The sequence below is a fragment of the Rhea americana genome, unplaced genomic scaffold, assembly GCF_003343005.1.
Source record: "Rhea americana isolate MKP2758 unplaced genomic scaffold, rheAme1 scaffold_187, whole genome shotgun sequence".
In the NCBI taxonomy this organism is placed as follows: Eukaryota; Metazoa; Chordata; class Aves; order Rheiformes; family Rheidae; genus Rhea; species Rhea americana.
Window position 1 is genome coordinate 1192596 of NW_028186005.1, and position 27278 is coordinate 1219873.

At 53.0% G+C, this 27278-nt stretch overlaps 1 protein-coding gene across 2 annotated transcripts in view; it reads left to right on the forward strand.

Moving 5' to 3' along the window:
• DUSP8 (dual specificity phosphatase 8) overlaps positions 1 to 27278 on the forward strand; it is a 55216-nt gene that overhangs the window by 23650 nt on the left and 4288 nt on the right. Inside the window, exons 3-4 of one of the 2 annotated variants that reach the window (XM_085302175.1) lie at positions 3238 to 3376; positions 26348 to 26514. In XM_085302175.1, the coding sequence (XP_085158301.1) occupies positions 3238 to 3376; positions 26348 to 26514 (306 nt within the window). Of the gene's footprint in view, positions 1 to 3237; positions 3377 to 17129; positions 17414 to 26347; positions 26515 to 27278 lie in introns of those variants that run through there. The other variant, XM_085302176.1, reaches the window with a different exon arrangement.

The following is a 27278-nucleotide window of genomic DNA, read 5'->3' on the forward strand; positions in this document are numbered from 1 at the left end:
GTTTGGCATTTACATTGAGTGAAACCTTATAACTTTATTAAGATGTAAACCATGTCACACATATCTGCTGTTGCCCAGCAACCCGTCAGTAATGGCCAAAACAAAGCCTCCCTGGGTGGAAGGAACACTAAATCCTATTGTGGGATAATTCTGCTCGGCCAGAGCTGTTATCTCCCCGGCTAGCCCCCTGCAACCGTCCTGGCGGGTGCTCGTACTGCCGGGCCAAACTCCCGCTCCACGGTGGCTGACTTGTTTCCATGCTGTGCCTTTTGGCCAGGGATAGCTAAGTAAGATATGCTGGAGTCAATCCTTAGCTAATTTACACTGAAGTGGCTTCCTTGTGTTAATGTAGCTGCATCTCAGCTGAAGGGATTTGCCCGTGTTTTGAGCAGCTAGCCTTATAAAAATAGTACTGTGCATTATTAAATGCACAAAGGATAATGAAGATGAGATTTCCATAGATGGCTGCTAATTTTACCCAGGGCAGCCTAAGCAGCTTGTATTGTCTTATCTTAGAATTSCAGTGCCCTTTTTTCTTCCCTGTCATTATGCCACTTCCTTTTTTCCCTTCTTTCTGCTGACTGGTGTGGTCAGTTTTGCTTTCCAGTTCACAGTGCTGGGGAGGGGACGGGTACTTCCTCCGAGAAACGCCTCTYGCTGTTGCAGGTCTGTGTACAATGCTCTGGCAGCGATTTCTGACTGCACAAGGCTGGCCCTCCGCTGCAGTGAGGAGGCATGATGAGCTCAGCTAAATCGGTGCGCGCTGCGGTTTTATTTGGATGTAGCTCACGTTTCAAAGGAGGGAAGCACCTGCAACAGGGTGTCAAAGCGGTAGCGCAGCACAGCCTGGGTTCTGGCTGTGGACTTAGCAGCTGCTGCTTCGCTGCTACCAGCAATTGAGGTGATTTGGACTCAATCTACCTAAGGAAGATCGACTGTCTTTGCACCTTCAGCTGTCACATATACCTTGCCAAGGGGTGATGAATTTGGAGCATTTCATTTGGGGCTATGTTAATACCTGCAGCAACCCCAAGTGAATCCGTTTAGGCAGTAAGACATTGCATGGAAGTGATATATTGAAAGGAGGCAGGTGTTTATAGATACTTAGCAGTTCAAGGGGTCTCCTAAAGAGATTTTAGACCTCAGGGAGCTGGAAATGCTGGTTGCTTTGGCCTAAGGCACTCCAGCCCTGCTGCGATGAGGGCTCAGCTCCCCTTTCTGCAACTACCTTGCGGGCTGACAGGGAAGTGACGCCTGGTGCTCTTCTTCCCTGAGTAATGTGGAGCCTCATAGAAAATGTTGAAGCAGTGGTATGACAGGCTGCCACTGGCCAAGACCATGCTCTGCCATTTGCACAGAGAGGGATAGGGCCAACACAGCAATACTTTGATTATGAAAGGGCCATACAAGTGTCCACTGGCACTGTGCTGTGTATATGGCAGTGAAGGTGTACGGAGTGAGACACATCAGACTGCAGACACGGATCTAAGGCTCCCGGGGTGGCTGGTCTCGGCTCTCAGCCCCAGGGACGGCTGCGTGGGCTTAATGAAAGCTGACTGAGAAGCCCACTAGACTCGATGGAGACAGAGGCATGAACTTGGGGGCTCTAGCTGGCAAACGGGGACAGATGAGGACAACCTTGTTGTGTGGGATCTGCACCCAAGCTTCAAAACATCAGAGAGATACGGTAGATGGTTCCTAACCCTGCAGTGCTGGCAGAGGGTTTCTGCAAGGCAACTTCAACACAAGCCCTAGCAGAGAACAACAAACTTGTTACATGGGTTACAGTCCCTCCCTCCTTGCCCCCAGCTAAGCTATGACTGGGGACACAATGGAGACAGCTTTGTCATCCCCTCCGGGCTAGACATGGATGGCTGTTTTTGTACCATCTTTGCACCACAGCTGCTGCCTCCTCCTCCTACAACATGATCGATGCGCCTTACCCTGAAGGGTGGGAGGCCAGGAACTTGCGAGGCAGGCGTATGCCATCCATCAGACTATTCAGCAGATGCGCTGAGCCATGGCTCTGCAAGGATTTTTATCTTCTTTTAATGCATTAACCTTCCTTTAGACATAGGCACTGCTGGCTATGCCTTGAGCTCTCTCCTTCCAACCTTCTCATGACCGGATATCATGAGACTTGTCACTGAAGAGACATTTGCCTGGATCCTTGCTTTGCCCTGCAAACTGGCCTGCCCTAGAAATCCTGCAACACAGCAGGGTCTGGGTGCTGTTCATGACAGATAAAGTCATATGAGAGTGACACAGGAGCTGTCACTCAAGCCCCCTTCTCAGCAGTAGCTCCAGCTGGAGGACAAAGCCAGTGCTGGGAGCATTCCTGCCTTTAAAAGTCAGGCCCAAATACCTTCGATACCAGCCAGCCAGGTTGGAAAGGAGCATTTTAGCACAAAGGTTTGGTGATGAGGATACGATGAAAGAGCACAGCTTATATGGATGGCTCAGGGACTGTCTGTGGGTACACGCAGGCTGGGACTGCCAGAGAGGAGGAGGATTTGGCTGTGTGCAGGTGTCGCAAGGAGTTCTGGGACGCAGTTAAGTAATGGAAAGCCGAGGGTGGGCGTTGGGAAGGAGCTGTATTTTGAGTAGAATACTCCGAAGCACTCGCAGTTGGCATGGCTGCTCTGGCGTTTGTGYTGAAAAATTCATTTATATCCATGGAGCAGAGTGAGAGCCTTGCTCTACATGAAACCTTCTGGGCTGTGGCCTTGTGAGCAGAGCCCGCTCATGTAAAGGCTTTGAGCTAGACAGATGGCAGCCTGGCGAGAGGTGGCAGACACAGGGGTGGTGCACGCTTCCCTGCTCTGGGTCCCTCTCCTCAACCCACACCAGCAGCAGAAGAGGGGCAGTGAGTGGGTTCTCTCTGTGACCATCTCATGTTGTCTTTCTCTCCTGCCCCAGCTCCCTGGGCAGGTCCTGTCATTCAACCTTCAGGAATTGTTTTCTCCAGCCAAAATCAGTTTCTTTGTCTGTTCGGTGCTGGGCTTGTGCCCACAGCACTTGAATTGAGCCATTCTCCCCAGGGTGGGCCAGCTGAGGAGCCAGGGTTCCTGCTTGTTTTATAACTATGTTCTGCTTCGCTTTTCGGTGGTGGCTGGCTGGGACTGTCCTCCAGATGAGCCAGACTGAAACAACAGCTATGGACAACAATGTGCCATATGCGAGTCTCCCATTCTATACCCTTTCTCTAATACTCTGTTATGGCCATTTCCTCTGCAGGTGGAGGCGGAAGAGCACCAGGACGTGGTAGTCTATGACCAGAGCACACGAGATGTGAACGGCTTGGCTGCTGACAGTTTCCTCTCCATCCTCCTGGGCAAGCTGGACAGCTGTTTCCACAGTGTCTCCATCCTCACAGGTAGGAGCAGGGAGAGCAGAGCCTTCTGCCTGCTGGCTAGGGTGAGAAGAGCTTTCTTCTTGAGGGCAAGAGATAGTGACTGGTGATGCTGCTTGGACTGGCAGTGTTGTAACGCTCCCAGTGGGTGTGTGTCTACCTTGAAGTGCATGACTCCTCTTCCTCACTCCCAGATGGGCCTTTCCTCCTAGGCACAAGGACACCAAGACTGGTGGGAGGGATGGGAACAGCCAGGGAGGGAGATGGGCCTTGGAAAGTTACTTGGCCACCCCGGCAAATYGCATGGGGCTGTGGTGTTTCCTGCAGTTGTTCAGGACTCCATTACTCTTTCACTTGGCAGTTGTGTGATGAGCATGAAGTTAAGGTGGCTGTGGCCACACAGCACTGACCAGTGCAGTCTTTCTCTCCTTGCGCCTTCCAGCTCCCAGAACCAGTCAACAACTGGCCACCAGCAGGGTCAAATAAGAGCCTAATTGAGAGGTAGCTTTSGGGACTTGGTGGTGCAGAGGAGCGAGGTACCATGGAGCAATGATTGCATAGATCCAGTCACCGTGTCACCCAAAGCAGCACTTTATTCCCCCATCCCTGCACAGCTTAATCCCTGATGAATGCACCAAGGGCTGGACTCTATTCAAGAGTTCTGCTCTCGCTCTCTGCTGTTAAGCAGAGAGGAGAGGAAATCAATGGGTTCATTGGGAAGGGAAAGGGTCAGGGGACGAAGGTTATCGCTGGAATGAATTGGGATCCTCTGGGGCTGGCATTCCCCAGGAAGGCAATGTGCAGGAGGAGAGGGAGCACACTGCTCTAATTATAGCCCTGCTACGGAGCCAGCACCGCTCCCCCAGCTCGGTGATGGCATGAGGGAAAAGCAAGGCGGGCAATCAATGAGTGAACCTCTCTGACCCAACAAAGAGGAGGATAAAGAGGTGGCAAGCTGCTGAAGGGAAAGTTAAAGCTCCCTCTAATTCCCAGGGGCTAGGAAGGCATGGCTCCTGCCTGGCTTGTTTCCTGTCTTAGAGCTTGTGACCCTCCCATACATCTCTAGATGAGYGAGGCATGAGCAGCCAGCTCTGGCCCATGGAGATGTGGCACATGTTGACATGTGCAGCACCGCAGACTAATCGGCTCAGCCAGGCACCTGGGCATTGCTAAAAGCACTGAGATGAGGAGCACCTAGGAAGAGAGAAGAGGCATTTCCCAGGCATGTTCTTGTCCTGTTGTGATCTGATCCTGTTCGGGTGGGGGGGGGGGTAAGAAGAAAGATACCAACTTCTGTGTCTGTTTTGTTGCACAGATGAAGTGAGTGACCATCCCCACAAACCCCACAGCAGTTTGATCAGTGTAACAAAATCTGTGGATAGTTATGAAGGGGAAGATACCCAACACAGGCAAGCCTAAACGTGCCGCCTAACTTGTCTGTAGAGGTTGGGGCAGGAAGGCACCCCAGTGCCTCTGTGGACAGTGACGAATTGCCTGTGAGTGATGGTGCTCCCTGGCGGTACCTTGGCTCAGCCCCTGCCTTGCTGAGTTTCCACTAACATTTCTCCTGCTGTGCTTGACTGAGCTTATTGGGTGCTGAGGGCAAGATCAGCCTTGCTGAGGGCAAGATCAAGCCGGGTGTTTGTACAGCACTAAGCACGCTGGGAGTCTTGCTCTTGATCAGCATTGTCAYGAGGACAAGAGTAGAGAAATGTGACAACCTGAGGGCTTCAGAAAGATGCAAGGCCTACATAAAATCACAGTAAATATAATTGACCTGACCTGTGACAGGGTTGCAGGACTGGCTAGTGGGTGGAGGTGAGGCCGCTCCTCGAGAGCAAAGCTGCGAGCCGGGTGGCAGAGCAGCATGGCTGCTTGCAGCCAGCGGCAGCCTGCAGTCTTGCAGCTCCAAGGTCGTCATGGCATAAACAAGGGCACAGCTTGGTGCACATTGCATAACAAGGAGAAGGGAGATTCGGTCACAGCTAGGAAGGAACCTGCTTAGTCACTGGGATGGGTCAGGAAACAGCCTTCTCGGCATGAGCCCGGCACCCACCAGCAGTACTTCTGGTTTTCCAGGGTCAAGCAAGAGGAAGCTGTGGTGTGTGAGCTAGCTGGCAGAAATCACCTGAGTTTCCCTTCAGGAACAGCCAGCAACAGYGACAGGGCTCACTGAGGTGGCCTGAAAGCCCAATTTCTGACTGACTACTGCTTTCACATTCAGAAAACCTGCGTGATAGCTGGGAGAGGGCCGTGCTTCCCCTCTGTTCATGTATCTGGGACGGGGCCAGGCTGCCACCATCACTCTGCCTGGTGATTTGGCACAGACAGAGCCGGGGGGGAGAGGGCTGGGAGGCAGCAGCCYGCCGGAGCCTCCTCAGCTCTGGGAAAGCAATGGGAGGTTAGGGGGGACATTTACGTGATCTGGGCACAGAGCAGCTGCCTGCTTTCCCTGCAGCCCCATGCTGGGAGGGTGCTCAGGTGCTTGGGGATGGCAAGCAGCGGTGCAAAGAAAGCCTGGACCTGAAAAAAGCCTCACACAGCCATGTACTGGTCTCTTCTGAGAATGCTTCTGACCACTTTGGCTTGCCTTGCTGCGATGCTCATGGCTGTGCACACATTACTGTTCTCTTTCCTGGCCATTATTCTCCAGGCTTTAAACCTCTTACCCCTTCTTTAGTGCAGTCAGCGCTTGCTCAGTGTGAGGTGTGACACGGACCCGTTCTGACCATTGGTGTCCCCACTGCCAAGCATGCATGACCAAACGTGCACCTGTGGGTGTATGCACACATCCTCCACGCTGGGCGCTGCCATTTCCATTCTCTTCATCTGTTATGTTTAGCCAAGACCTAAGAGTCACAAGCAGGAGTATGTCTGTCTGTACKAGGTGCTAAGTGAAGTTTAAAACATCCTAATTAAAACCTGTTAACAGGTTTCTGAGCCCTTCCCTTCCTCCCTCCATTTCCCCTGTCGAAAAGAAGTCCTTGAAGAGTGGCTGCAGCCAGAGCAGGAGGGAGCGTGTTCCCAGAAGTGGCTGGTAATTGCCTTGCTGAGGTTTTGGCAAAGCCTCTTGTGCTCCTTTTGCTGCGGCGTCATGAGCCGCACACCCTGGAGCCTGCCGATTTGCTAATGGGAAACACAGGCCACTAATGTGTGGAAAAAAGGAACTGAAATGTAGAACACTGGGTCATGGCTGCTGAGTTTTATATGGAAATCATGACTCAAAAATACTGCTGAAAACATTTAGAGGGAGGCTGGGCACACTTTCTAACACACACAGTTTCCTCCTTCCTGTAATGTGGGCAGCAGCCAGTTTATTTTAGACCCAGATTTGCAGCACTTGGGAGGTCTGAGGGGGATATGCATGCTTGGCCTGATTCTGATTCCTTGCCAGAGTAAACTGAGAGGTGCCCGCTGGCAGCAGGGCTGCCTGCCCCCCTCGGGTGGCTGATATGGAAGACCACAGTGCTGGGGACAAGCAGACAGCTTGCTGGTTTACGAAAGCAGCCAGCATCCCGCAAAGACTTTGGGTCAAATTCTGGTCTCACTTGCATCAATCCAAAATCCTTTCACTGACTGCCGAGGACAGACTGAGGAGCTCCATTAGTACAAGGAGATCAGTGAGTACAAGAAGACGTTGGCTGTTTTTGTTCCTCCTGTCTGCACCTCGTCCTGCCCAGACTGATCTCCTGTGCCATTGCCCAATCTCAGATGAGGTGTCCAGGTCYTCCTGGGAGCTGGTGGCCCCAGCAGGGAGTTGAGTTCAGATATGTGTTCAGCTGCCTCTTTGCTACAGAAATCGTGTGTGGCTTCAGACACATTGTTTTCTCTCCCACTCCCCCATTCTCTGCCTGGAATGGAGATAGCAGAGGATCCTCCTCTTGGTCTGGATACATCCCCAGCTTTGGGAGCTGAGGGGCAGCGGGTGTGGGTCCAGTTGGCCACTGGCAGAGCAGTCTCCACTGAGAAGACAAGRGCTTTTCCCAGGGCACTAACCAAGGAGGCTGCCTTCTTTTGGGGAAGGGAGGACATTGTGCGGGAGGGTGATGTTCCAGATTTAAGAGTCTCAGCCAGCTCTGAAAGCCTGGCTTTCAGTGTCTCAGGAGGGCACTGCAGACACTTCAGCTCCTTCCCCTTGCTTGTAAGTGTTGCTAAGCAAAGGCAGAAGGACACGCATGAAGCCAGTGCAGGGGTTTACCTGAGGAATTGCAGACTTCTTCCCCCAGCTGTGAAGGAGGAATTCCTCGCTGCTACCTCTCGCCCTCCGAGGCAGCAGGCTTGCTGTTCACCTTCGAAATACGGCTGCAAGGTCCGCAGCCAAGGCTGCAGTGCATGTGCACTGAAATGCTAGCAGCTTGCTGACCTTAGCCAAGCTTTTCTTTCTGCTTTTCATGGCCTCTACTGCTCCAAGTCACATGCAAGTAAGCTCTGTATCTTGCATGTTGAAGAGCTGATCTCTGTCCCTCTGCATTTATCTAGATGCCAGCAGCTGAGAGCCAAAGGAAAGAGCTCACCTCACCAAGCTGGTTCATTCTTTGCTTTAGAGCATAAGTAAACCTCCTGATACTAAAAAGTCAAAACTTACCTGTTTGGCTTTGCTCCTTCTCTGCATACAAAGGGTTAGATACATTGCCTAAGCGCCTGCGTAACCCACGTTCTTTCCGCAGAGAGCAGCTGGGGGGTTTGCACTGTTAAAAGATGCTGGGAACTTGGTCCTGAGAGTCTCCAGACCAGTGTGTCTGTCCTAACCAAGGCCACTGCTGCTAAAGTCAGGATTTGTACTGTTGCAGGGACACATTTACTCTACGTCCGGGAAGCGTCCAGCTGCTCCAGGGGAACCTACACTTCACCGCAGGCAAATCTGTGGCCCCTCTCCCCTCCACCCCAAGCTAGTCTGTCATTACAAGGGAGACAGGCTGCTAAACTCATTGCATTGATAGCCCTTTCCCATCCCCTCATGATGAAGATGCAGTCAAAAAAAAAAAAAAAAAAAATTCAAAGAAGTCGCAAAACCGCCAGACCCATTCTCTGGTCCCCAGCTTTCTTCAGCCTCAACATATGACTGGAATTTCCTCCAAGGTGATGTTTGTGAAATGTGATGGCTGTTGAAACTGCAGCAGCAGACAATGCATGGAGGAATTCCCCTCTCCCAAAAAGATCTTCTGCTTTCCCAGCACAGTCTGGTAGCTAGAGCAGGGATGGGAAGATGGGACAGGACCCAGGAGTCCCAGCTGGGTTGCTTAGAGCAAATCACTTCCCTTTTTTCATGCCATGATTTCCCCATACTGTACAAATTCAGTGCCTGGCCATTTTTGTTCATCTCCAGCCCACATCATTCTTCAAATGAATATACTGCCTGGAAAGAGCTGTTAGAGGCTGATGGACAAACAAGCTGAGGGTGGCAAGACTGATGGCAGGAGCTCATCAAGGGTTAACATGTTACAAGCAACAATTCCAGTCGGGTTTGCAAGGAGGAATCTGAGTCAATTATTCCCGGTCTTGGAAATCATCATCTACTCTTTTTTTTTTTCCTTTTTATTGTGTAAGTATAAATAGTGCTGCTTGCTGTCCTCCATCCATGGGAGCAGAAAGCATGTTGATTTATATGGTTTTCCTGACATCACATGAAGTGGTGGAAAACTGAATGGAGCCAACATTTTTCCTGCATTACGTAATGCCTCCTCCCTCCCTTGCAGCCGAGCTTTGCTATTCCTGCAGGAGCCTGACTGTTCTTTAACCTTTGTTTATTTCAGCACAAACTCTTGCTTTTTTTTTTCAGTTTCTTTTTTTTTTTCTTCCTCCTTGCAAATTCCTACTTTGTTTTTATTAACAGCCATTATCTGTTTATGAAGCAGCAGCAGTCTGGCTCCATCAGCCCCTGATGGCTCCTGCATGCGAGCTCTCCTGCTGGAGACTGGCCAGAGCTGTAGTGTGGTGCTGAGCAGCTGGGTGCTGAGCTTCACCACCTTCTCTCCCTGCATTTGGTCAGCGGCAGGGAGAATCAGGGAGATCTAGCTTGGTATTTGCCATTTCCGTGGCTAGAAATGGTAGCAGAGGGCTTAGGATGATCCTCCAGGTCATGTTCAGGCCCCATGCACAAGGGGAAACAACCTTGGGGCACAGGAAACCCAAGCTCTTGTACTTGTTCCGGATGGGTCAGCACAGCAAAGAAGAGCTCTTGCTTCTTACAAGGGCTGATGTTACTCTTAGCTGAGAACCTGTGTGCTCCACAAGTCTCATGATCAGGCAGATATAGTCTTAGACCTGAGGCGGCATTTGGCCTGAGGTTGTATCTGGCCACTGACGTACACGCTGGTCCCAGTGCTTGGTGGAGCTGGACAAAGCTCCTGTCAACTGCAACTTAAAGACTATCTATTGCTGGTAGATAGTCTTGCTGGCTAACACCAGGGTTTTGGGGCAATGGTCATCTCCCCAGCTCCCTTCCATTATAGAGGGAATGTGGAGGAACATTAGAGTTGGGACCTTCCTTGCATGRCAGGAGCTCTTCTCATTTTGTTTTTGTGCGCAAGAGGAGCTTTATCTTTGCAATATCACACACCAACCTGAAACAGGCCCCTCGCTTGCTTTCTGAACACAAGTCATGAGCTTTTCATCTGGCTCTTGTGTGTGTGAGATCATCTTCAGTCCCCCTTCACCCTCCCCCCCAACTCCATTTGTACCAATTCTTCAAGGAATGTTTAAATTTTCCAGTCCTGTTCTTTCTAAATTTGGAGCGTCTGTTTACTCCCAAGATTCGGAAAGAATGTAACAATATCATCAGTGAGAAATCCCTCCCAGCCCTCCACTCTCCATCCTCCTCCCTCCAAGCAAGCATACTGGCCTTGATAGATTTGGCTGGTGGCCCAGATCATATACAGCCCAATGGTGCTGCAGCAAGCTTGCATGTTCTGGAAAAGCAACTGGGGTGTCACTCATCTCTTTGTTCCTCTCTCTCCCACCTCTTCTCCCCTCACTCCTTTCTCTCTGCACTCATAAATACTCAGGGAGACATGAGCGTGGTGTGCTAGTCGCCTGTGAGATGCAGCTCGTGCCCATTTGACAAGCCAGGTGGCAACGTTTGAGTTAGACCTCCAAAATATCTTCTGTCTGGAGATAGAGTGTTGAGGAAGAGGTACCAGTCTTTCTAACAGGGTAAATAGAGCTTGTTGCACCCTATTTTTTGCCAAATAGGTGTCAGCAGAATAGCAGAGTTGGGAGAATCAGTGGATACAATTTACTGGAAACCTCATCAGCTTTTTGATGAGGTCCCTYGTCTTCCTAAGGGAGCTGTGAAGCTGTGGGGTGAGTTCCTCACCAAGGACCTGGTGTGTATCAGGAAACTGTGGGAATGAAGGGCTTATCTGCATTAGCATCATCAAAGCAAACAGGTGACAGCAGMCACTGAATTGTAACAAAGTGGCTGGCACGATCTGGTGTGGGCTGATCTCTTTCGCAAGTCCGACATGGTTATTGCAGAGATTCGAGGCACCAGGGAACTGGGAAATTTTAGGGGAACCTACAAAGCCAGGTGATTTAAGAGTGGATGAAATGAAGTAGTGAAAAATAAAAGGGAGTTTCCACTGAAGGAGTTGGTTTGAGCTGTCCAGAGTGGTGATGGGGTCCCACATTAGCTGGAATTACTTTTGAGACAAGGACCAAGAGACAGATCAGTTCAAAAAAAATGAGTGGGTTTTGAGGGTTTTTTTCTGCTGTATAGGGGCAGTCCTAAAAGGAGATCAAACATCAGCATGGCTTAGTATGACAGCACTTGTTAGGCTGGAAATCTTGTGTAGCTTTTGCATATCATGTCCATGAGAAGCTGTTTGCTAGCRTATCTTCCTTGCCGCCTGCTCCACTTAAAATATGTTGGCCTGAGGGACACGGGACAGCACTGGTCAGAGGGAAGGCTGGTGTGAGAAAGGACTGAGGTAATTCAGAATGAAAGAGAAGATGAATGCAAAAGACAAAACAAGGCAGGTGCGAAAACAGCAACTAGGACAGAGCAGGGAAGAGAGGAGTTGCTCKTTGTCAGAGTAACAGGACCTGAAGATGCCTTGTGTATCTGAAAGGCAGGCAAAAATACAAATTAATCTGCAAAACTTGTCATGGCTTTCACTGAAGCTGATAGCTTAGCAGGATTGAAAATGAGGATTGAGGCATTCTTACAACCCTGATGTAAGAAAAAATAATCAAAAATCTCAGAAAGAAAATACTCCAAACACCCACGCTTCAGTCATCAGTCAGCGACTGTCTGTTGGGAGTGAGGAAGCAGCTTTCTGCTTAGCCAGTTATTTCATAATAACTTTCCCAATAGTCTGTTGTGGACAGCCCAGCAATATCACCTGAAGACTTCAGGGGGCGAGTACCCCTCCAGAGGGAACAGCCCCTCAGCTAGCCTGAAGTCTTTGCTGGTCTCCATGAGCATAGCAATTCCTGTGGATCCTCTGGGACGCGCTCCTTCTGCCCCATCCCCCCACAGTCTGGTGGACCACGCTGTTTCCCCAGGCGCCGTCCTGAGCAAGTCACTGTGGTGAGCTCCTCGGGGCCTCGGTCCCTGGTGCACCTGCTGGGTTCCGAGGGTCGCTGTGATCTGCTGGGCAGCCCAGGTGGAGGTGTAGAGATCTCTGCTGAATGGATTAGCTGGAGGAGTGCTCTCACAGTTCATTTGGAAGAGCCTGAGTAGCCCCCAGGATGCGGATGCTGGTTTTACCTCTCATCTGCTTATTGGGGAAGCAGGTAGCGTGTGTGCATCCTGGTAGAGGCTGTAGCTCTGCACCTCAGGTTGGGATGTTGAGGGATCTTGAGAGCTGAGTGAGAGCAAGGCTTTACCAGCGCACTGCAAGAGCTCTGTCAGGTCTTTTCCAGGTGTACTTTATTGAGGGACATCGTCTTGTCGCTTTGGGATAAGGGTGCTGGTCAGTGAGGAGCCACGGGCCATTTCTCACAGGAACAAAGCAAAGGTTGGATTCTAGCTCAGTTAGCAAATGTTGCCTGCCTAAGGCTGGAAAAGGCTATGTTAAATTGGGATTTTGGTACTTTCTTCTCTGATTTCACTGCTTGGTATACAGGCCTGAAAGTGCATGTTTATGCATAGTGTTAAGGCTATTTCAGGTAATCGTAGAGTGCCATGTTATCATACATTGGTGAGGGTCCAGGGCACCTGGCCTGAATCCATCAGGAACATCCATAGGTTTCTCTTCTAAAATCTAAGTATTGCCACTGGACCTCCAGGAAGCAGCTCTCCCCACCTGTGGCCATGCCTGTCCTGAAGCGTGCAGTAATAAAMTTAAAAAACACTAATCTTCAGCTGGTGTCAGTCAGTGGGGCACTGCTGGCTCGTGTGTGTGTGTACACACAGGCATTCACCCAAGAGACTTACAATTTTAGTTCATAGAATCATAGAATTCCTTGCTTCTCCAGAATTGAGAGATTTAAAGAACCAGTTTTACAAATATGGTTTTGTTATTTAGGTTAAATTCATTGCCTAAAAACCATCCACATAATACTTGGGAAAAAGAAAAAAAAAACAAAACAAAACAGAAAAGAAGGGACAAGCATAAGAAGGTCCACTGCTGGCTATGCCCTGCTCTTCTCCAGCAGGCAATGTTGGGGCGCAAAGGGCTTATCTGTAGGGATGCTTTTCTTTTGGCTCTCCTGAAATACTAGATATTCAGAGGGGTTGATGTAGAGCACTATTACCAGCCTAGCGAGAGAGGCTTCTTTGAAAATCAGAGTGTTGATTTAGGGGCTTGAAAAGTGGCCTTCAAATAATTTCAGATTTCTTGACTTTTACAATCTTGGAGCTTTAGCTAACTTTCCAAACCTCCCTTCTTCTCACACAAAGCATTTCTGGGTGCACGATAACAGAAGAGGGGTTTGCTTTCCTGCTGCAAAGCTCTGGGGACTGCCGCGAACGGCTTGGGATGGAGACGCCGCAGTGCTGCGGCGGCCGTTTGGGCAAGATCCCTTCAGGGAGCCAGCCCCAGCGCTCAGGACGGTGGGCGGAGGCGAGGATGCTCAGCCACCTCCGCTTTCACGCTGGCGGACACTGGAGCCGGCAGCGTAGCGGCAGGGTAGGCAGCCACCCCGGCCTCCATTTGGACTTGGCGATGCCTTTGAGCATTTTGGCCTCGGCAGGACCCACCGCTGCATCACTGGGAGGGGTTAAGCCAGGTCACATATGTGCGAGCTGATTGTATTCCAGACGTATGCTCTAAACCTCTCCATTTAGCAATGCTGTCGTCAGACAACTTGTTTTCCTGCTTCTATAATTACTCCGCGGTGCTTCCCCTCCCCCTCGGCCATGATTTTACCCATCAGACCAAGAAAAGGAGAGTAAAAGGGCCAAAGCCAAAGAGGGATGGAGAAAGAGGAGGAGGAGGAAAAGAAGGGAAGGAGGTTATGGAAGAAGAGACCTCTGCTTGCCAAGATTTACAAAATCCTTGTATAATTTCATTTTTCGTTTCTGGAAAGCTAAAGGGAGGAAGGAAGCTTTCCCAGTAAGAAGTCCTGCTGGACAGGAACCTGTGCCCAGTTATGATTTCCTTCCTTTGGAGAAACCTGCCTCCCCTTTTCCTGAGGCCTCGTCCTTGCAAAAGGTCTGAGGTTGCCATTATTATAGGATCCTTGCACTGGGTGGGGAAAGGAAATGCTGGCCAGCACCCGGCTGGCCTCGTGCCRGGCTATAGGTACAGTCGCTGATGCGTCTGTGAGCACTAAGCAAGCGCTCGCTCTGCTCTTTGGCGTTGCAGCCAGGTTGCAGTAGCACTCCCCAGCTTAATGCAGCAAGTTGCAGTGGGGGAGCAGCAAAACATTTTTCTGACGAGCCCTGACCACCAGTGATACCTAAGCAGGGCCAGCAGGGCAGGGGCCTCATTGCTGAGTGAACGCGTGGCAACGTACGCTCGCTCCCTGCTTTGCGTACACCCATCTGGAAGGAAGACGAAGGCGAGGGCACCCCAGGAAGTGGCCAAGGAGCAGGAACCATGCTGGAAGTGAGCATGGATGGAGGATGGAGAYGTGTGCCAAGGAGGCACCGCTGGCCGCTGCCCTCCAAAGCAGGTCACCTTTGAGGATTGCCCCCTTCCATTTCGGGGCAGAGAAGGTCTAATGCAAATGATACGTATGAGGGCCTGGCCTCTGGACTAAGAAGTAACCTTTCTTCTCTCTGCTTGCATCCCCCCTAGCCCAGTACCAGCTCCAAGTCTCTATCCTCATSATGGCAAAGAGGTGAGGACAATGGGGAGGTGCATAGGCAGGACGGAGCTGAGAAGAGCTGCGTCTGARGAGAGGTGGGCTGTTGGTGGCATCTCCGTGTAGGAAGTCCTTACACTGGTGAAGGGACCTRCACTCACCGGTCTGTCGGCGCGAGTAGGAGGGGAGCTGGGCACAGGCCCACCATCTGCACAAAGGGCTGTCCGAGGTGTCGTGCCCAGCTCCTGGCTGCCCCGTGCTGCCCAGCTCCAGCTGCCCTGAGCAGAAAACTAGGTCCAAATGCATCCTAGAGGAACCTGCCAGCACAAAAATAGCTCGTGCCTGGGGCTCTCACAAGCCTGAGTGAGTCAGTCCCCAGCAGCGACCAGAGGGAAGCGCAGCAAGGCAAATGTGTGCTTGTGGGCTGCTGCATCGGGGCAGATTGAGGACAGCACTTAGGGTTTCGCCAGGTGCTTCCTGCATCGTCCCCCTCAGCTGGGCTAGAGCCGCTGGGTAGGAACAGAGCCCGCGTGGGCCTCCACGCCAAGCAGCAGCACCCTGGTGCGGCCCTGCGGCCGGGCGCCCACGCAGGGAGAGCTGCTTCCCTGCAGGGCTCACGGAGCGGACGCTGCTCCTCTTTTTCCCAGTCTTGTTCAAGCACGCTTTGAATTGTAGGCAGCCTCTGGCCCCCATCTGATAACAATCGCCCCGCATTGGTTACAGCAGCGGGGCTCCTTAGCAGGCTGGCTCCGCGCGGTGGCTGGGGGCAGGGCGGCAGAGCGCTCCCTTCACGCCGATGACCTCATCTCATGTGATGTCATTCAGAGGAAAAACACTGAAGTCAGTCACATATGGCTCAGCCTTGGGTGTTTCAACCCGTAAAGCTTCTGGTTTGCAGAGACACAATACATGCCCCCCTCCTCCACTTACTATAATCCTGAATGGTTGCTGGAGGCCTGGGTGCAGAGCAGTAGGCTTGTGCTGAGCTGTGTGGGGACATATAAGGAGTGGGAGGGGAAGGGGGATAAATGCAAAGAGACTATGCAGCAGTCCGAACTTGCTTCAGAAATCACAGTTCATGGATTGAGCCCCTGTGGTCTAATGCAAATGGTACATATGAGGGACTGGCCTCTGGACTACGAAATAGCCTTTCATAGGGAAGACCGTTCGTAAATGTAGCTTCTCACTGGACTTTTGCGCCAGCAAAGACCTCAGCAGCGTGTGCATCTCCTCCAGGCAATGGTCTTGCTCTTCTGGAACTGAGCAAATAACTCTGGCCGACACGGCTATATGCCAACTGGACGTGTGGCTCAGACGTTGCCACAGTGCTGCTCCTTCTGGCGTAGACATGAGCAGCCCATCGCCAGAGCCTTTCACCCCTAGCTGCTGAGTCCCTTTCACCTCTGGCTGTCCGAATCCCCTCCAGGCTGAGTGTCGTCAGGGGTGCCTGGCTCATGGTCACTGCATTGGCACAGCTGGAGAGAGACATTAAGGACCAGAGAGTAAAGATGAGCCAGTGGTTAGAGAACTTGCCTATCCCTTGGGCAGTCAGGTTTAGAGATCTGCTCTACAGCAGCCTCTTACTACACCCTGGAGAAGTTATTTAGTCTTTCCTGCCTCAGTTTCCCCACCATGAAGTGGTAATCTTGGCATTTCCCTGCCTCACACTGGCCTTGTTCAGACCTAAACAACGCAATTAGAGTACCGTTGCTCACGCCAGGCTAGGACAAGGGACAGCGTTGTGGCCCCAGGCAGCCCTGGCGTGCCAGTCCCACCAGCGGATGCAGCAGGGGTGGCGAGAGGGGATGCCACCCCCTTGGCACGCAATTTTGATCACACACCATTTGCCAGTACCCTCTCCCCCAGTAATGGGGTAGCATTAAAGCAGGGCAGTCCTTTGGAAAAATAGTTTCCTCCATACAAGGCAAAACTCCTGCTCACTCCTATCTGCTGATGCCCAAGGCGGTGGGGGGGAAATGGACTTGTTAAATCCAAGAGGTTTCCACATTTCTCTCTACATTGGAGGAAGGATTGCTCTGAGCTGGAATAAAGCCCTGTTCTTTAGCAGCACTGGTGATAGTACCATGGTGATGGGCACCTGCAAACCGCATTAGCTGCACAGCTCAGTGCTTCCTCGCTTCAAGTCACTGTCCCCGAATTAACTCCTTGGAGCCAAATCCAGCTTGGTGCTGAGGTCCGTTTCCTGCAGCAGCTGCGGCTTTTGGGCAGCGCGGCGGCATCCCACTGCTTTTCAGGCAGCAAAATCGCGCGGGGCTTTGGGCAGCCAAGGGTGGGCGAAAAAGAGCTGTTGCGCCTTTAAGCCCTGCGCTAGCCGTGCGAGCGGCGTAGCCCCCGAGCTGCGCTGCGTGTCTGTGTGCTGAGTAAGGAATGCGGTTGCATGCCTGACCCGTTAGCTATGAGCGCGCCGCGGCGGCTCGGCCGGGCTCTCGTTCCTGGGCTGAGCTCATTCAGGCTGGCTCCGGAGCTGCGCACGCAGGGAGCGAGAGCAGAGGTGGCAGGCGGGCAGCCGCGCTGGGAACGGGGCTTACGATACCCCCCCCAACCCCAGCCCCTCCGGGTTTGTTTTTCTCTGATTCCTCCCTCCTGGCGGGAGGCTTTCTGTGCTTTGCTGTCGAGGGGGGTTTAGCTGCTTTTTGTGGAGAGGTGGCTTTTTTTTTTTTTTGCTGTTTTTTTTGCCCGCCAGCTGTTGTTTCGCTAGGGCAAGAGTGCTTGTGTGAGACGCAGCCTGGATGCCTTTGGATGTAATGATTGCTCCCTCCGAGGACCAGTTCTGGACAGACATGCACGAGGGGCAGCTGAAGCTGAAAATAAGGGTGCGGAGGATGAAGGAGAGCAGGGACATGCGAGGTTTGTCAGCCGGCCGGCTCCTTTCCTTCCGACGGGGACGGAGGGGGACGAGGGGGCTGCTGCAGTCCGGCCCCGGCTTTGCCCGGGTGCCGGAGGCTGCCTTTGCGGAGCGGCTGACGGGGGAGCCGCGCGTGAGCGGCGGCGGCGATACAAAGAGAGCAGGCAGCTGGCCAGCACGGAGACGGGGGAGCTCAGAGGGCGATTCAGAGTCGGGGGGATATGAAGAATTTCCCAGCAGAGGCAACTTGTGGAAGCTRTTGCAGAGGCAGCTAGCCTGGTCCTGCGGGGACCTGCAGGAAAATTAAGGTTGCGAGGCGCACGAAGGGGGCAGCTTCTCGACACAGGTGAGCAGTTGCCGGCAGTGGGCAGGGGTGGCCACAGTGATACCAGCAGCCGGCACACTTCCAGTCCGACATGCCGCTGCCTCCCCGTAGCGTCCAGCAAGGCTGCCTGCTCAGGGGGAGCTAGGAGGGTCAGGGCGAGCCCCTCCTCGTTGAAGCGAGTCCGGCGGGGGGCGAAGCCGGAGCGGAGGAGAGCGCGGGTAGGAGGAAGGTGGCAGGCKGCGCGCTTATGCAACGTGCGCTGCCCGGCTGCAGAGGCAGCTGGCCGCCGGCTCCGCTGCTGGGCTGGGCACCCGTGCCCGGGCTGGCAGAGCCCGCTGCCATCATCCCTGCTCCCGGGCAAGCRGGACCAGTGCAAGGAGGGGCTCGGCGGGAGACGAGCGAGGGCAGGGAGGTAGGAAAGAAGCAGTTTTGTAAAGCAGCATCCCTGCAGCTGCCTGATGGAGCCATTTCACTTCACTAGTAACATTGCTGCGTTCCCATCTTAACGGTGACTTCTTTAGGAAAGGGATTTTTCCGTGTTGCCCCTCTATAGTGCTGGGGTGAAGGGCAAGCAGAGGAAGGGGATATTAACTAGAGCAGCTTAAAAATATGCCGAGCTTGGAATGACCTAGATTGCCGAATGGTTGACTCAAGAAACTTCCCCTCCACCACCACTTAAAATGGGAGCCTGCTAAAAGTGCTTGACAGGTTTTTGTGGCATGAACCGCATAACCCAGTGATGGTGTCATTAGTAATAAGTCACTCRTGGAAATGACACATTTTTCTTTACTTAGAACAAGTCAGGCTGGTCCAAAGCAGGCACAGTCACCAGAGGAAAATCAAGACCAGCAGCTCTGGGAGTGTATGTATATTTGTGTGGGTGGAGGGCTTCCTTTCTGTTCTTTTTTTTTTTTTTCCTCCTTTTTCCTTTTTTTAAGGAAGTACTCTGCTGATCTGAGAAAATGGGAGAGGGACAAGCAATAGGAGATAGCGGGGTGTGGGGGTCTGGGACCAATCTCCAAGGCCAGCAAGGGATGGCACAGGTTAGGAAATGGCAGGGAGATTTAGCAACAGATGGGCTGAAGCTGTTTGGGATGGAAGGAGATGACAGTTGGGGAAATGGGGGATTTACATGAATCAGTAATAGGGCTGATTCATCTGCTTTCTCATACCAACTGCTCGGAAAAAAGGACCCTGCAATGGCATGATGAAATTCAATGCCAAATTAAGGGAGGGCGAAAGCCGAACCTCAGGGCAGGGGGAGAATATGAGGGCTGAGCAGGATGGAGGGTGGAAGGGGAGCGGCGGGATGCGATGTGGCTGGAGGGRTGGGTTAGCGCTAGGCTTTTCTCTCTGTTGCACTGAGGCAGCTGTGAATAAAGAAGCCGGAGAGGGACTGTGCGCATGCAGGCCAGGGGCGGCCTGAGGGGGTTTTGCGGGATCTGRCTTAGCAGCAGTAACGGCCAAAAGCCTCCTTCACGCTGCAGGCAGACAGCATGATTGGGAGGCAGTTTATCCCAAGCTGCAGCTGGGAGAGCATCGACCAGGAGAGGGCGAGTTGCCCGGACCAGAGAGCGCAGGGATTTTAGACAAAGTTGGGAGGAAGATCTGACTGGACTGGGCTGTTCACAGCACAGCATCCCTTGCACGGCGGCAGACACCTCGTGCTGCTGCCCGCGCGCCGTGGCTCTGGCCTCCAGAAACCCTGCCGCTGGCCTAGCTCTGAGAAACAGGCAGCGTCGCAGAGGTGGCTGGACTCTGCCCATCTCTCAGGTTAGGAACGGGAACGAGCCTGGGCTGAGAGCCCTGAGCAAGAGCTTTCACACTGATTTTGGCCAGAGGTTTGGCAGGGCAGCGGGAGGGCAGGTCTTGTAGCTGGATAGGATGGTGGAAAAAGCAAAGGAGCCAAGCACGGGGCAGCAGCCACAAAGGAAGAAGCGTGAGGATGGTGGCACTGGAAAAATGCACAAACTTCCCAGGCGGCAGGAAGCTCTGACAAACCTGCAAAACTTGCCAAAACGCAATGAGTAAGGGTGATGGTAAGCGGCATTTCATCATGCTGCCCAGCTTAGTTGCCGRTACGAACAGGCTCCCACCCAGCAYAAGAAGCAAGGAGAAGGGATTTTCCTGGCAGCTCAGGGAATGACGTGCAAAGTGGCCAGCCCCTTGGCTTTCCTTCCTTTCATTTAACCTGCTGCAAAGATGCTGGGGCAACGTGCTAGGGCTCGCTGGCCTGAGCCACTTTTGCTGTGTACCATGCACCACAGGAGCGCAGAAGGGAGGCGTTGCAGTGCTGGGAGCTGTGTCTCCCTGCAGGGCCAGGGCGAGCAGCAGCCAGGGGCGATGCTGGCCAAGGATGCAGGCTCAAAAGCAGSACCCCCAGGCTTACAGAGCTGGTATCCTGCAGGCACTGGGCCTGAATTGGGCTGTGGGAAACTTACAGGTGGGGCCTCAGGCTGCAGYGAAAGCTCAGCCTGCAACCACAGCCTCCCAGCAGCACCAGCAGCTGCTGCTTAACCTCATTACAGGAGCAACGAGGGCAGGCTGTAATCCAGCTCTTTAAAGATGCCTTGGGTCTCCTGCCTGTTCCTAGGCTGCAAGCTGGGGTAAGGAAGTGGCAGCTGGCCCAGAGTTAGTTTGCAGCTCATTTTGCTCTGCTTGTTTGCCCTCCTCCTTGCTGCTGCAGATTGATAGCCCATTGGGGTGAAATGTCACCTTTTCTTCCTCATTTTGTTCTGGAGGGCTTTGGGTTGGATGCACTCTGYTGTGAAGAGTGGTGAAGAGGCCATGTTTCTACAGCTCAGGGTGGCTTTGTGTTTGCAGCACTTGTTCTCTGGGAGGTTTTTAAGAGATGCGTGGGGCTGGAAATGTTCCTGGTGCATCCCAGGCAGACCTGTGGCTCTCGTGTGAGGCAATTTCAGGGGCAAGGCTCTGCCCGTGTCATCATGCAGTACTCTTTCACTGGTAGGAGTTTCTTGCAGTCTGTGRGAAGCTGGATCAAGGCCATGAAAGTGCCAGGCTAGGAAGTTTTCAARCCAGGTTGCCCCCATCGCTCTCCATCTCTGCTTCACGCTTCCAGCCTATAAAGATGGCATGAACATAGGGCAGGAAGCATGAGTTTTCTCCCATTTTTAATGGCAGGGAATTGGAGTAGCTCTGTTTAAATTGCTGCATGTCTCCCTTTAATCCCCCCAAAGCATCTCTCTGTGTCCCCACCTTGCCTGGGCATCTTTTCCAAACACAGTGGTCCTAGGTGAGCATATAAATTACTCCCTCTTCTCCATCCAACCTAGCGAAGGARAGCCCTGCTGTCTCTCTGTTCTGCCTCCTGTGAGCGTGCCCTTGCCTGCGCCTGGGGCTCCTTCCTCACTGCTGCCTCTCCTGCAGCCCTTATGAGGATGGTGGTGCAGCAGGTTTTATATCACCCGCCTGGGCGCAAGGGAGAGTGGGGAATTCGTGTTTCTGCTGGCTGGAGTCTCTGTTCGTGCTTGTACTAACATCCCGCTTGGCTCAAGGACTTATAAATCTCCACAGCTGGGGTTTACCACCAGCAGAGCAGTGCCACGCTGCGTGCCTGCTTTTAGGGAGGGCTCTGTCCCCTCCTGTGCCTGCCTTGGCTCTGGGGGACACCACTTGGCCCAAGTGGCTGCCCTAGCCTTGGCAGGGAGCACAGCAGGACACCCTGTGGCCACTGYCTGAGATGTGGCAAGGGCCCAAACCATAAGCTGCGTGTCCCGAGAGACTGCTTGAAGGTGAGCGCTTAGATCTGCCTTAATGGTTCAGCTCTTCCCGTGGCTGATGTGTTGCTGCGTGCCCGCAGCAAACAAGAACAGATCTGCTAACTTCTGATGAGCTWCTAGTATATGTTAAGTTGGAAGTATCCACTGAGGCTTAAGTTGCCATGTTCCTCAGGTCTCCTAAGTCTCCATCTCCCTCTGTATAACTAGTTAGTGTCTAAATCCTGGTAGATACTTGCAGCTAGGCTGTTTCTCACTTAATGCCCCCAGGACAGGGAGATCGCAGTGCTTTGCACTCTATCTGCAATGCYACAAACAGCGGGCTCTCGAGTTCAGCAGAGCCAGAGCAGTTTGGGGTGGTTCGCAGCAAGCAGGCACTTGCCCAGCTCTTGGTTAAAGGTGAAGTAGCTCCAGCAGAAGTTCAGCGCCCCACTCCTTTCACCTCCTGATTTCCTTCCCCTGTCTTAGGCATYTGCCCAGTGCCAGCACTGGAGCTCTCTGTTCCTCTTAGCTGTGTAGCTGTCTCAGTGCCTCACTGAGCCCCACACACAAGGCGAGATGGGCAAAAGGGCTAATTCTGTGGGCATGTCACTGTGCAGTTTGCCCTCCCTGGTGACAGCAACAGTGGTACAACAGGGTGTTATTTGGAGACACAAGTGGCATCTCCCCCAGGCTCATAGCTGGGCTCCTGAAGGGTTCCTAGGCTCAGTGCCCTCACTCTGCAGCCCTCCACTTTCCTAGTGACTTTGCTTTCATTAGGGAGTGGTCAGAGATGTTTGGTCAGAAAGTGTGCAGGGGGGGAAGGCCTGGCAAAGATGAGGGGTGCTGGAAGAGGGAACTGGCTGTGGGTTTTTCCCCTCCTATGTTTGCAGCCTGTGCCTGTGCTCTGCTGAGGGCCTGTGCACAGCAGAGTCAGGAGCTGGGCTGGCCAGCGCCCCACGGGCAAAGGGAGGTGTCACGTCCTAGCAAGCAAAGCCCAGGACTTTGCTTTACATCTTCCCTGGTATCAAGTCACTGCAAAACCCTGTGCCTCAGTTTCCCCCTTTCCTCCAAGGGCTTCCCAGCCCTCCCTCCCTGCCCAAAAGCTGCTTTGTGTCCAGCCCAGCTTGAAACTCCTTGGCTGGATGCCACTAAGGATTTTAATTTCTCCGGGAGAACTGCTGAATGACCCCCCACACACAAAATCAGGGAGTTGTTTTCATTCCCCAGCATTCCCAGGGGCCTGGCCCTGGGAGATGCTGGCTCCTGGATATTCCTTCCTTCATCTCCAGCAGGAGCAGCAAAGATGTCCCCACCTCTGGCCGGGGACCCTGCATGTGCACACCCCCTCCCCTCCTGGACCCCACCTCTGCCTGACATAGGTAACCTTAGAAGGCAGGAAAACATTGGATTTAGTGGGGAATGTTTTTGGAAGCCCTCAGGAATGCCGGAGCCATGGCCAGCCATGTGCAGCCATGGAGCTGTGCAGCGTGGGGGACCAGCTCTCCAGCCCGCACCAGGCTCAGGGGGAGCATCAAGAAGAAACTGGAGATCTTTAACCACCCACTCCATGTCAAATACACATCCTTCCCAAGTAATTCCTGACATGCCAGGAGAATCTCACGCCAGGCACCAGCCCTGTGAATAACAGGAGAGACCCGGAGCTGCCCCTTCTCCTCAACCCTTTGGGCTTGGCTGTTTGCTCCGAACGAAAGCTGGGAACTGGAGCCAGGGTACAGAGGGGAAAGCCCAGGTATTGGCTGGAGCCTTGCCAGGGACGTCCACTGCCTTTGGGATTCTTTGGAAGAGCTGCGTGGCTTTTTAAAAATGAAAGGCATGCTAGAGCAGTGGGCCCGGGTGGGGTTTGCCCCGCTGCGGCGCCGGGCCCCGTCGCTCGGGTTTCCCTTGGAGCCCCGGCTGTCCGCAGGCGCTCGCCCGGGCAAGACGAGGATGGTCCTGTGGCAGCCCAGGATCACCTCTGCCAGGCAAGCTCTGGAGGAAGGGCTGTGCGGGGCTGTGAGTTCAGTCAAGCCACACCAAGCGCGCTGGTTTGGGCTCCCGTGCTCTTCCTCGGGGCTGCACGTGCACTTAGGGCTAAGGCGACATCCTGCGCCCTGCCACGGGGCTGAGTCTCCGTGGCAATGGTTGTTGCTTGAGTCAAGGGTGACCCTGCAGCTGTCTGCAAGCACCCTCCTGCGCTCCACAGCCCCCTGTGCTGCTCGCCTGTGCTTTCCCCAGCAGAGCTGGCAAGGGACTTGCTGCTGGGCGAGTGCTCGCGGGGGCAAGGAGGGGGGCAGATAACGTTGCTAGGAGAGCGGCAGCATGTCCTGGCCTGCCTTAGCCATGATGTCACCCCTGGCGCTATGGCTTTTGAAGAGCGGTTCGAAGCCACATGCAGCCCCCAGTGGCTCTTCCTGGGTAGGAGCAAGATGAGGAGGGCAGCGGGTGCTGGGCTCTTGGGCTGTGCATGTGGGTGCCCTGCTCCCCAGAAAAGGTCTGGGTTGATTTGAGAGGAGTCCCATGTGCTTCAGCATGAGTTCCAGGGTCACATCTGGGCCCCGTTAGATCCCCACGGAGATTTTGCTGTGCCTTGTGGCTGCAGAGCCGGGGGGGCAGTTGAAGCTAAGCCTGCTCCCGGCCACCCGGGGCTGCGCTGGCCGCTCAAATGAGAGGGGCAGCAGGGAGGTCCGCACGTGTGCGCACCGCACTCAGCCCGCTGATTTATGCTCCTTGGCAATGCCGACACAGTCCAGGGAACAGCCGTAACCAGAGCTGCCATGCACCTGTGCTGGGCCTCCTTCTTTCACTCTGATTTAATGTCCCAATTGAGAGGTGATGTCATGTCAGAAAGAGCCAGGGAAGAGGAAGTGCTGGAGGAGATAAGGTGCCTTAACTCTTCCCTTTCCAGCTTGGCAAAGTTTTGAAGTGGAGACTTGCACTAACTGCCGGCCAGCCAGGAAAAGATAAGAGTGGAGGAAAGAGAGGTTGGTTGGAGGTTGCTTTCCTCTTTGGACAGAGGGCTGGATGCCAGGACACCATGGCTTTCAGGCTGCAAGGAGATGGAGGATCAGGTGCCTGGAGAGGAAAGGCTGAGACCTTGTCCGTCTGAGCCGGGCAAGAAACTGAGAACGTGCCCAGACCTGACCTGCTTCAAGAGAGGGGAGAGGCTGAATGGAAATGTTCTAACCAAGGGCTCATTAAAATGTATTATTCAGCTGCAGAGATGGGCCAGGATTGCCATGCTGAAGCCTAGGACTTCCAAAATGATTTGGTGGAGGCATCCAGGTCCCTTTGATAGTCAACCCCCAAAGTCTGCTCAGCCCTTTGGGTAATGTCAAACTCTATCTAGTCATTTGTATTTTCTAGAAAAACATTGGGAAGGCTGATTGGGCTGACACAACCTAAGGTCCTCTTTGTTGCCCCAAGCTGTCACCCAGGTGCCCTCTGCTAGAGAGGAGTGAGATTGTGCTACCAGTTGCCTGGCTGTAGCCCAGAGAACAGCATAGCTGGGTGAAAGGGGCCATCGTGGGTCTCCACTGCTTATCATGAAACGTTTCAYGATACCTTCTCTGAATGCTATATTCGGCTATGTTATGCCCCAGCACGCCGGGGGGGAGGCTGGAGGCTCAAACTCCCATTTCAGGCTACGCCACTATTCTTAGGTCCCATCAGTTCCCTAAGCCACAAAGCACGAGTCTGCGAAATGAGATAACCAGTGCGCTTATGTAACTGCACAGGACATGTGGCTGTTCTTTAAGTTTTTACGGCTCCCRGAGCTGCCTGGCAGGCGAGCGTGGCAGCGGCCGCTGCCCTGGTGCTGCTGTTTGAAGGTGGGAGGCAGCTTTTCAGGCTGCTTCATTTGCATTTAGGCCATATTTCTGACAGTGCCAGGCRCAGCACTGGTAGCTTTGGTTGTAGTGTTCTACCTGCCACTGCCACAACTCAGGTTTTTCTCTCAAATATTGGACTTTAAGATGGATTTGATTGTAGACCAGCCTGGCACAGTAAACTGCTCACCGCTTGCTGTCACGTTCAATAGCGTCTGGCCGTAAAAAAATGCTAGGAAATCTGTTCAAAAGAAATTAAATTTCACCCCCTCTGGCAAAATCTAYGCTACATCCCCCTCTCTGTTTTTGCAGACTCACTTTTCTAATTAGCACTGCGCTCACAGCCGTGTAAACCAGGCAGGCGTTTGGCTGCAGGAAGATGGGAAATCTGTGCATGGTGTCACTAACAGATTGCGCGACTGTGACACTTCTCCAGTTCAAGTGCAAAGGCCTGCCAATACTGATGGTGCAATTTCATCAGAAATCATAAGCTCAGCAGGGCTGGACAGAGTGGGGCACTTTAAGAAGCAGCAACGGGTAGATGGGGTCGGTAGTTGCTGTGAGTCTCAAGCGGACCCTCTTCCCCGACCCTGCGTGCTGTAATCCCAGGGAGCTTTGTGCTGCTGGAGTACTTCCATGTCGATAGCCCATCACATCATCCCTAGTTTTTGCTAACAAATTGTGAACTTGACTGTCTTCAGAGTGGGAGGTAGCCAAAAGAAGAACTTTTTCTGCCTGTCACTTTAAGCAGACCTATCCAAATGAAGGTGCAAATGGCAAGAGATGGTGCAAGGTGTCACCTGGCTCACATAAGCATTAATACCTAAAGTGGCAGGAAAACAAGAGCTGGCTCTCTGTTCTGTCCTGTATGTGCATTGCAGTCATCACAATGCATCTGGGTTGATTAACAGTAGTTGTTGGCATTTTGCTCCTCAAAAGTCCATTCTCACTGGTTTTACTACAATTTCATCCACAGCCTGGCCCTCAGGGTGCTGGGTCCTGACTGTGCCACAAGGAGGGATAGTCTCAGCCTCATGCTTGCAACCTCAATGTCCCTGTTTTTTGCAGGAGGGTTTGCCACCTTCTCATCCTGCTTCCCAGGGCTCTGTGAAGGGAAGCCAGCTGCCATCCTGCCGATGAGCATCTCCCAACCGTGCTTGCCCGTGGCCAATGTCGGCCCTACGCGCATCCTGCCACATCTCTATCTGGGCTCCCAGAAAGACGTCTTAAACAAGGTACAGCTCTGCCGGGTTGGGGAGCATGTCTGTCTTGCACCCTGTCCAGGCTGGGAGAGGGCTGACTCCTTCAGCCACGCAAAGGGCAGAGGGTGGTAGTGACTCTTCTCCCAGAGCAAGGACCATGCGATCTTTCTACCAGRAGGCTTAAGACACAGAGCACCTGGGCAGAGTCCATCAAAGTTGGGGCGAATGGTTGCTGAGCTTCAGTATGGTCCTGAGGGCTTGAAAGCCCTTCCCAAGCTCCCAGACCTAGTTAACACCAGCTTCAGCAGCTCTATGATGTCCTTGGAAGCCAGAGGAAGAGGGAGAAAGCTGGGGCATCCCACTACGGTAGTGCAGGGTTGGGCAGCTGTGGCCAGAGGCAGGGCACTTTTTCAGGAGGCCTGAAAACTGACAAAGATTTGCCATGGGGAGAGAGGAGGAAAAGGGGGCTGTGTCCTTTAAAGGCACTAGAATGGCTGCATGGTGGTGTCAGACCAGGAAAGGAATTTTGTTTAAAGGAAAAATAAAGGTGAGAAGAAAGAAACAGAAATTGCAGTTAAAATGCCTATGGGCACCTGCCCATGGGCAGGAGGAAGCCAGTCCAGCATCCTCGCCTGGGGAAGGCAAGAGGGAAGAGGGCCGGGGAGAAGCATCTAACCGGCAGTGGGGGGTGGAGGCAGAAAGGAGGGAAAGAGAAATTATATACAGGGAGTAGAAGGAAATGAAAGAAAAATGCCAAGAATGTGAGCCTGGGAGCCAGGCTGGCTCCACGGAGCCGA